Source organism: Trichechus manatus, unplaced genomic scaffold (assembly GCF_000243295.1).
Source record: "Trichechus manatus latirostris isolate Lorelei unplaced genomic scaffold, TriManLat1.0 scaffold00182, whole genome shotgun sequence".
Taxonomy (NCBI): Eukaryota; Metazoa; Chordata; class Mammalia; order Sirenia; family Trichechidae; genus Trichechus; species Trichechus manatus.
Genome location: NW_004444118.1, coordinates 3621053 through 3631795, shown reverse-complemented (window position 1 = coordinate 3631795; position 10743 = coordinate 3621053). Strand labels below are relative to the sequence as shown.

The window sequence follows — 10743 nt, the reverse complement described above, 5'->3', positions numbered from 1 at the left end:
TGGAAAAGGATAGTGAGAATAGCAACACAACTGGAAGAATGTAATCAATGTCACTGAATTGTACATGTAGAAACTTTCAAAATGGTGTAACTTTGGCTATGTATATTTTCACCAAAAAAAAGGTCCTCAAGGTCAAGAAGGGAGAGTGCTGACATGTCGTGGGGTTGTTAACCAATGTCATAAAGCAATATGTGTACTGACTGTTTAATGACAAACTATTTGTTCTGTAAACCTTCATCTAAAGTACAATAAAAAAATTTTTTTTTAAATTGAGATATAATTCATATACCATAAAATTCACCCTTTTGTTTTTCATGTGCTTATTGGCCATTTGCATATCTTCTCTGGAGAAATATCTATTCAGATCCTTTGCCCATTTTTTTATTGTGTTATTTGTCTTTGTTGTTGCGTTGTAAGAGTTTATATGTTCTACATACTAGACCCTTACCAGATATATGATTGCAAATATTTTCTCCCATTCTATGGGTTGTCTTTTCACTTTCTTGGTACCCTTTGCTGTCACGTTGATTCTGACTCATAGTAACCCTGTACGACAGAGTAGAATGTCCCATAGAGTTTCCAAGGCTGTCATCTTTACTTAAGCAGACTGCCACGTCTTTCTCCCGAGGAGCGGCTGGTGGGTTCAAGCTGCTGACCTTTTGGTTAGCATCCGAGCACTTAACAACTATGTCAAATAAGCCCAAGAAGAGGAAAAAAAAAATAACACAATAATAAGAAGAACTCAAACTTATACAGCTAGTAAGGGTTGTAGTTAGAATTTGAACTCAGATCTGCCAAGGTAAAAACAAAAAACAAAAAAAGCGTGCATATTATCCTGTAAAATATAATGTGGCAGTTAAAAAAAAAGTGTGAAGTATGCCAATATATGTTGTTGTTGTTGTTAGGTGCCATCCAGTCAGTTCCAGCCCTAGACAACAGAACGAAACACTGCCCAGTTATGCACCGTCCTCACAATCCTTATACTTGAGCTCATTGTTGCAGCTACTGTGTCAATCCATCTTGTTGAGGGTCTTCCTCTTTTTTAGTGACCCTCTACTTTACCAAGCATGATGTCCCTCTCCTGGGACTGATCCCTTCCGAGAACATGTCCAAAGTATATGAGACATAGTCTTACCATCCTTGCTTCTAAGGAGTATTCTGATTGTACTTCTTCCAAGACACAATATGTTCACTCTTTTGGCAGTCCATGGTATACTCAGTATTCTCCACCAACACCACAATTCAAAGTCATCAATTCTTCTTTGGTCTTCCGTATTCATTGTCCAGCTTTTGTGTACATATGAGGTGATTGAAAATACCATGGCTTGGGTCCGGCACACTTTGGTCTTCAAGGTGACACCTTTGCTTTCTAAAATCTTAAAGAGGTCTTTTGCAGCAGATTTGCCCAGTGCAATGCGTCATTTGATTTCTTCACTGCTGCTTCCATGGGTGTTGATTGTGGATCCAAGTAAAAGGAAATCCTTTACTACTTCAATATTTTCTCCATTTATCATGATGTTGCTTATTGATCCAGTTGTGAGGATTGTTGTTTTCTTTATGTAGAGACATAATCCATACTAAAGGCTGTGGCCTTTGATCTTCATCAATAAGTGCTTCAAGTCCTCTTCACTTTCAGCAAGCAAGGTTGTTTCATCTGCATATCAAAGGTTGTTAATGAGTCTTCCTCCAATCCTGATGTCCTGTTCTTCTTCATATAGTCCAGCTTCTCAGATTGTTTGCTCAGCATACAGACTGAATAAGTATGATGAAAGGATACAACCCTGACACACAGCTTTCCTGACTTTAAACCATGCAGTATCCCCTTGTTCTGTTCAAACAACTGCCTCTTGGTCTAAGTACAGTTTCCTCATGAGCACCATTAAGGGTTCTGGAATTCCCATTCTTCGAAATGTTATCCATAATTTGTTATGATCCACACAGTCAAATGCCTTTGCATAGTGAAAAAACACAGGTAAACATCTTTCTGGTATTCTCTGCTTTCAGCCAGGATCCATCTGACATCAGCAATGATATCTCTTGTTCCACATCCTCTTCTGAATCCAGCTTAAATTTCTGGAATTTCCCTGTCGATGTACTGCTACAACCATTTGTGAATGATCTTAGGCAAAATTTTACTTGCCTGTGATATTAATGATATTGTTCAATAATTTCTGCATTCTGTTGGATCACCTTTCTTTGGAACGGGTACAAAGATGTATCTCTTCCCATTGGTTGGCCAGGTAGCTGTCTTCCAAATTTATTGGCATAGACAAGTGGGTGCTTCTAACGATGCATCTGTTTGTTGAAAGATCTCAGCTGGTATTCTGTCAGTTCCTGCAGCCTTGTTTTTCTTCAATGCCTTCAGTGCAGCTTGGACTTCTTCCTTCAGTACTAGTATGCTACCTTCTGAAATGGTTGAATGTTGACCAGTTCTTTTTGGTACAGTGACTCTATGTATTCCTTCCATCTTCTTCTGATGCTTCCTGTGTCGTTTAATATTTTCCCCATAGGATCCTTCAATATTGCAACTCGAGGCTTGAATTTTTTCTTCGGTTCTTTCAGCTTGAGAAATGCCGAGCGTGTTCTTCCCTTTTGATTTTCTATCTCCAGCTTTTTGCATATGTCATTATAATACTTTACTTTGTCTTCTCGAGCCACCCTTTGAAATCTTCTGTTCAGCTCTGTTTTCCATTTGCTTTAGCTACTCGATGTTCAAGAGCAAGTTTCAGAGTCTCTTCTGACATCCATTTTGGTCTTTTCTTTCTTTCCTTCCTGTCTTTTTAATGTCCTCTTGCTTTCTTCATCATGTATGATGTCCTTGATGTCATTCCACAACTTTCTGGTCTTCAGTCATTAGTGTTCAATGCGTCAAATCTGTTCTTGAGATGGTCTCTAAATTCAGGTGGAATATACTTAAGGTCATATTTTGGCTCTTGTAAACTTGTTCTAATTTTAACTTCAGCTTGTACTTGCATGTGAGCAATTGACAGCCTGTTCCACAGTCAGCCCCTGGCCTTGTTCTTACTGATAATATCGAAATTTTCCATCTTCTCTTTCCACAGATGTGGTCGATTTGATTCCTGTGTGTTTCATCTGGCAAGGTCCACGTGTATAGTCACCATTTATGTTGTTGAAAAAAGGTACTTGCAACGCAGAAGTCATTGATCTTGCAGAATTCTATCTTGAGGTCTCCAGTGTCATTTCTATCACCAAGGCTGTGTTTCCAACTACCAATCCTTCTTCTTTATTTCCAATTTTCTAATTCCAATCATCAGTGATTATCAATGCATCCTGATTGTATGTTTGATCAGTTTCAGACTGCAGAAGTTGGTAAAAATCTTTAAAAATTTCTTTATCTTTGGCATTCGTGGTTCGTTCGCAAATTCGAGTAACAGTCGTATTGACTGGTCTTCCTTGTAGGTGTATGGATATTATCCTATCACTGACAGCGCTGTACTTCAGGATAGATCTTGAATTTTTTTTTGATTCATGCCAGTGATGTTGGGGTGAATGGTATCTCATTGTGGTTTTAGATTTGCATTTCTCTAATAGCTAGTGATCTTGAGCATTTCCTCATGTGAATGTTAGCTGCCTGAATGTCTTTTTTGGTGAAGTGTCTCTTCATATCCTTTGCCCATTATTTAATTGGATTATTTGTCTTTTTGTTGTAGAGCTGTTGGATTTTCCTATAAATTTTAGAGATTAGACCTTTGTCCGATATGTCATAGCCAAAAATTTTTTCCCAGCCTGTAGATTCTCTTTTGACTCTTTTGGTGAAGTCTTTTGATGAGCATAAGTGTTTAATTTTTAGAAGACCCCATTTGTCTAGCTTATCTTCTGGTGTTTGTTTATTGTTAATTATGGTTCGTATCCTGTTTATGCCATATGTTAGGGACCCTAATGTTGATTCTGTTTTTTCTTCCATGATCTTTACAGTTTGTGTTTTTATATTTAGGTCTCTGATCCATTTTGAATTAGTTTTTGAGATATGGGTTGATTAGGCTTTTAACTGTTATCCCGTATGATGGTTAAGCATGTGTGTCAACTTGGCTGGGCCATGATTCTCAGTGATTTGGCAGTTATGTAGTTTGGCAGTCACATAATGATGTAATCATCTCCATGATGAGATCTGATATAATGTGATCACCTCCATGATGGGATATGCTGTGAAATCAGTTGAAAGGGAGTTTCCTTGGGGGTGTAGCCTGCATCCAATATATATTGACTTTCTGGCAAAGCTCAGTGGCTTTTGCTCTGCTCTGGATCCTACATTTGGCTCCTCAGCATCTGACCTCCAGTTCTTGGGACTTGGGCCAGCATCCTGCCATCTGACCTGCCGATCTTGGGTTTGCCAGCCCCTCAGCTACGTGAGTCAGGAGAAGCCTCTAGCCTGACCCAGGGACTTGGAACTTGCCAGCCTCTCCAACCAGGTGAGCCATTTTCTTGATATAAATCTCTCTCTCTCTCTTTCTCTCTATATATACATGCTTCACTGGTTTTGCTTCTCTAGAGAACCCAGCCTAAGATACCCTATAAGACCAAACCAAACTCATTGCCATTGAATTGATTCTGACTCATGGTGACCCTATAGGACGGAGTGGTACTGGCCCATAGAGTTTCCAAACTTGTAAATCCTTACAAAAGCAGACTGCCACATTTTTCTCCCATGGCTGATGGGTTCAAACTGGCCACCCTTCGGTTAGCAGCTGAGCACTTAACCACTGTGCCACCAGGGTTCCCACCCTGTAAGAAAGGAAGCTAAAACATTACATTTATATGCCATTGTCCAGAAAGAAAAGGACCATAGACCTCAAGAGTGTGGTAATACCAGCATAGTTCTGCTTCCCCCTGAGGCCCTATGTCAGCAACCAGTTGTCTGACTATATAAAGTTTCTTGTCAATCTGCCAGTCTCTAACACTTGGTATTATCAGAATTTTTAATTTCTGCCAATCAAGTGGATATAAAATGGCATTTCATTCTTATCTTCATCTTGATTACTAATCAGGTTAAAATTTTTTTCAAAATATTGGCCATTCAAGTTTTTTCTTTGGTGTAATGCCTATTCTTAGCTCCTGTGATTTTTTTCCCTATTGGATTGTTTGTCTTTTCCTTACTGATTTACGGGAATTCTTTATCTATTGTAGACACCAATAATTTGTCTGTTATGTCTATTACAAATATCTTCTCCAGATTTGTAGCTTGTCTCTCCACTTTATTAATAAGAATCTTTGGTGAAAGAAGTTCTTAATTTTAATGTAGATTTTATCAGTCTTTTCTAGCAGTATTTATTAAATAGCTTATCATTTCCCTATTGATTTGTAATTTTCCCTCTATCATATACATGTGTCTGTTTTTAGACTCTCATTAGGTTCCAGTGGCTTAATAGTCCACCTGTACACAAATACTCATTGTCTTAATTGCTTTAACCTTCTAGTAAGCTACTAATTATATTCTTCCATGTGTCTTGGTTATTTTAAGTTGCTGATTTGATTTTTATAACAGTGTAAGTATGGTGACCATACAATGTGTAGTCTAAAATTGAATACTTTTTGGGTGAAAAGAGATGTCATTAATAATTATGACAGGATATAGGCATATACTAGGATCATCCTGGCCAAACTGAAACACGCTGATCTTAGTTATAGGATTATTCAGGCTTTCTGTTTCTTCTTGAGTTAGATATATAGTTTTTTTAATGTGCTGATTTTGTCTAAGTTTTCAGATTGATGCAAAAGTGTTCATATTTTCTCATTATTTTTAAACTATAATTAACTTGTAGTTATATTTCCTTCTTGATGGCTAGTATTATTTAGGTGTGCCTTCTCTTTTTACTGGAGCCCTGGTGGCACAGTGGTTAAGAGCTCAGCTGCTAACCAAAAGGTTGGCAGTTCGAATCCACCAGCTACTCCTTGGAAACCTGATAGGGCGGTTATACTCTGTCCAGTAAGGTCACTGTGAGTTAGAATTGACTCAATGGCAACAGGTTTTTTTTTTTTTTTTTTCTCTTTTTACTTGATAAGCCTTCAGCGGATTATCTACTTGGTAGTTAATCTCTTTAAAGAATCGACTTTTAGCTCTGTCCTTTGTCTCTCTTTTTACTCTAGGCTTTTTAATAAATTTGTGGCATCTCAAATTATTCATTTCAAGGTAATTTATTTTGACTAACATCACAAGGATAGGTATATTAATTTCAATAGGGAGCTTTTTTCCTTAGTATGTACTTAAATTGAAAATAAATTATTTTTAATCTGATCTTTTCATGAAAATCTTCAGTGATTTTGATAACTTCGCTTTTTTTTCCCTCTCAGCTTTCCATCACCAATGGACAACACTGCTATCTTATGAAAATCAAATATAATCTTACACTGAAGAATGTTGACTATGAGCTAACAGTCAAATTTTGCTGCACCTTGATTTTACCCTACAGATCTTGCTTCACAGAAAAAAAACCAATGCCTTACAATCAAAGTCCGGAGCAGTCTACCAGGAATCATAGTGAAAATGAAAGGAGGCTAAAGGAGAAATGGTGGGAAGAAAAAGAAGGAGGAGAAGGTAGAGGAAGAGAAGAAACGAAGAAAGGAGAGAAGGAAAAAGAAGAGAAAATGGAAAAAGATGGACTGTGTCCCAAGAAAAGAATACTCAGCAAATCCCTCATGGACACTCTTTGGGCAAATTTTAAATTAAATAAATGCCCTGGAGTACGAGCTTATCTATCGCTCTCATTTGAACTTAACTTGACAGATAAACAGGTATGGTAACCTATTTCTTCACTGACAAAGTCACTTAAATACTATTACTCATATAATCCAGTATCTTTATACCTGAATTAGTCACCTCTCACACTTTATTTTTTGCAGATAAAACAATGGTTTTCTAAAAAGAGGAAGAAATACAAGAAAGAAATGTTCAGGTGGAAGCATAACATAAGATACAAGAAGTAAGAATGTTTTCTATGTAGAACACTAAGTCATAAGTAAGTGAAATGGAATATATTGACTTTTTTGGAGATAGTTTGTGATCCCATAGTTACTGGATATCTCAAATACTTTTTTGTATTCCATCCAGTTAGACAAAGAACCATCTACTGCTCTACTTTTTACTCCACTCAACACTCATAAATGCATACACACATATATACACACCACTGTTTAACATGTAGTTATAGTATCAAAAGTATAACTATAGTCATTAGATTGTTATTGATTGTAGCATGTAATTAACTCTTGTCCTTCTTGTTTCTTGGATGCTGAATATATTTGACGGTCTTGCTTTTCCAGGTATTGGCAGAAACTCAAGTGATTTCAGAATGAATTAAGATGAGAACATCAACATTTTTAATAGCACTAGGCTGGATATAAAGCAAACTGTTATGTATTATCTTACTTGATCATCACTCTAACCCATAGACGAGGAAACTGAATTGCTGAGAAATGATGCGACTTCATCAACAAGAAACTGTTCCTAACTGTCTGAGCGTGAAGTCATACTCCCATCTCTCAACTTCAACTCCCATGTGATTTCCAGTATAGCATGGGAAATGTAGGCTGTATCAATTTGTGTTTATATTGTATATAGTGTTTATGTAGTCAATATTCTCTGTTAAAATTCCATTGTGATAATATTTCTAATGTTCTTGTGCCTTCTCCAACTCCATGAACTTCCTAACTTCTTTGAAACTTTTCAAGTGTGTTGTAAGAAGATCCCCTTGTACTTCAATGGAGATTATTTTTCAGATTTAACATATTTTGATATATGTTAAATATATGTACTATGCTGGGAAACATTTTGTGTCACTTTATCCTCATGTATACACGCAGTTCTGGAAAGATAAACAAGACAATAATAACAATTGTCAATTCTGTGAAGTAGAACTGAAGGAAGGAAATGCAAAGGACATTCTAAACATTATATTTTCACTCTACTGTAATATTTGCGGAGCCCTTGTAGCACAGTGATTAAGAGCTGGGCTGCTGACCAAAAGGTCAGCAGTTCAAATCCACCAGCCCTTCCTTGGAAACCCTGTGGGGCAGTTCTACTCTATCTTATAGGGTCTCTATGAGTCGGAATTGACTTGACGACAACTTTTTTTTTTTTTTGGTAATATTTGAAAGGAGCCCTGGTGGCACAGCAGTTAAAGTGCTCAGCTGCTAATCGAAAGGTCGGCTGTTCCAACCCACCAACCGCTTCACAGGAGAAAGACGTGGCAGTCTGCTTCCGTAAAGAATAACAGCCTTGAAAACCCTGTGGGACAGTTCTACAGTAGGTCACTATGAATTGTAATTACTGCAGTGGGGTTTTTTGAATAATATTTGAAGTTTTTGTAATATAAGCGTATTGATTTTTGTTTAAAAAACAGTCAATAAAGAACTTACTCATCCCTGTGGAAATGTTCAGGAAATAAAAGAGAAAAATGCACCATAGACTCTAACGGGTTTGGTACATTCTGCCTTTTCTCTACATACTTGACTATGGTCTTGGAAGGGTGATTTTTGTCTGTGTGATTGAATGAGAGGAGCAAGGTTGTTTAGTTTTTGGTTGTTTGTTTTTTTTTTGTGGCAAGAGTGATTTGATGGATGGGCTGCAGATAAGGAGGGAAGTGAAGGCAAGAAGATGGCACGAATGGTTATGAAGAGAGTCACTTCCCAGATTTCATAGTAGATTTTGACATTTGATGTGATTTTTACAATTCATGCAGATGAACCATCTAACACCCAAGCCTTCCTGAAATTCACTAAACTTGACCCCTTCAAGGTTAAGATGTAGACCTTGTTATCTAATGTATTTCACACTGAAAACCTCAAACTCTAAAATCTCATTACGTAATTTTTAATATTCTTTCAGCTATTTCATACTGTCTGTCTTAGTTAGCTAGTACTGCTCTAACAGAAAGGCCACAAGTGGATGGCTTTAACAAAGAGAAATTCATTTTCTCATAGTCTAGTAGGCTACAAGTACAAATTCAGGGTGTCAGTTCCAGGAGAAAGCTTTCTCTGTCTGTCGGCCTTCTCATCAATCTCCTCCCTGACTAGAAGCTTTTCTATGCAGGGACCGCGGGTCCAAAGGACATGCTCTGTTCCCGGCACTGATTTCTTGGTGATATGAGGTCCCCAATTCTCTGCTTGCTTCTCTTTCCTTTATCTCTTGTAAGACAAAAGGTGGTGCAGGCCACACTCTAGGGAAACTCCCTTTACGTTGGATCAGGGATGTGACCTTAGTAAGCCTGTTACACAATCCCACCCTAATCCTCTTTAACATAAAATTACAATCACAAAATGGAGCACAACCACACAATCCTGGGAATCATGGCCAAGCCAAATTGATACATTTTTGGGGGACACAAGTCAAACCATGACACTGTCCTTTCATTGCTTCAGTGCAAACTCAAAAAGTCTGTGCTTTGACGCCTCAGTTTTCTTCGGATCTAGTGTCTGATTTTCTGGCCTCACTCAGTTCTCTAAAGTCTGAGTTTCATGATTAATAAACCTGAATCACTATCTCACCAACACCTGCAATTTCCTCAGTTCTCTTGCTCTTTTGTTCTTCTACGTGCCTGGAAAAATCTCAGCCTTTCATGAGTCTCAAATTGGCCCTATGCCTGTATGGTTGAATACTGTTGATAAATACCAGTTAAAAATTGAATTGTCTTATTGCTAACTCAGGGATAGGTTAACATCAGAGATGAGAGTAAGGCTTTTGCTGTTCATGTTATTTGGTAATTCAAAATAGCAGTTTTGTAGTTTTATATTAAAGGCTACATCAAAATTATGAAGATGATATTCATTCATTTCTTATTTTTTATCTCGTGACTTCTTTTCTTCAACTCAGAAACTTTATCAAAGTCTATTTCCTTCCTGTATGTTAAACCAAAGCCTTTCTACTCATTTTTTCCTCTCAGTCTATAAACATGTTCAATCTTCTCTGATTCTAAAAAACAAACGAAAAAACTATCTTGCCTTGTGCTGCATGTGACTCTCTACTACCCTAACTCCTTCTATTCTCATACGACTTCTTTTCCTTTTCATCTGTTTTCTGACTATAAAAGTAAAACACTTTCCTTTTGGAAAATCCGGAAAACTGAAAAAGAATAAAAATCATTTGTATATACAACCACTATTAAACTTTGGTTGCATTTCCTTCTAGGCTTTTTTTGGATCTGTATTTCAAACAAATTGGATTCATACTATATGTGCAATGTGTTTCTTTTTCTTTAAATTAACAACAAATGTGGAACATTTTTAAATCAAATATTGTTTGAAAACATTTTTGCGGCTGCATCATATTTTATCTGTTATCATTTTTCCATATTTATTTCTTTATGTAAAGCCTTAGAATTTGAATTATGGAGTTAAAGCATTTTTTTAAAAATCATTTTGCATGTAGCACTATAGGAAGGATTTACCTAACTTATTCTGTCACTAGTATTAATGAAAGTAGGGTTTTTTTTACTGTATTATAATTTTAATAATCATTGACAATAGCAGCCAATCTTCTTGAAAGAAGACCTTCCACCATATGTTCCGAATCAATTAGGCAATAGATATTTATCTGATTGCATCAAAATCTCCTGAGAACTTTCTTTTAAAAAAAGTCCCACTGGGCCTCTTAGTCAAGTAGATACAAGAGACCAAACGGGCGGCTTCTGTCCAGAGGTGAGATGGGAAGGCAGAGAGAGTTAGGAGCTGGTTGAATGGTCATGGGGAATCAGGGGCAGAGGAGAGGAGTGTGCTGTCTCAGAATGGGGT

The 10743-nt window shown here is 37.1% G+C and overlaps 1 protein-coding gene across 1 annotated transcript in view; it reads left to right on the top strand.

Moving 5' to 3' along the window:
- NANOGNB (NANOG neighbor homeobox) overlaps positions 1-6942 on the top strand; it is a 13112-nt gene extending 6170 nt beyond the window's left edge. Inside the window, exons 2-3 of the mRNA XM_012558711.1 lie at positions 6310-6750; positions 6859-6942. Coding sequence (XP_012414165.1) covers positions 6310-6750; positions 6859-6942 — 525 coding nt within the window. The remainder of the gene's footprint in view (positions 1-6309; positions 6751-6858) is intronic.
- The last annotated feature ends 3801 nt before the right edge of the window (positions 6943-10743 follow it).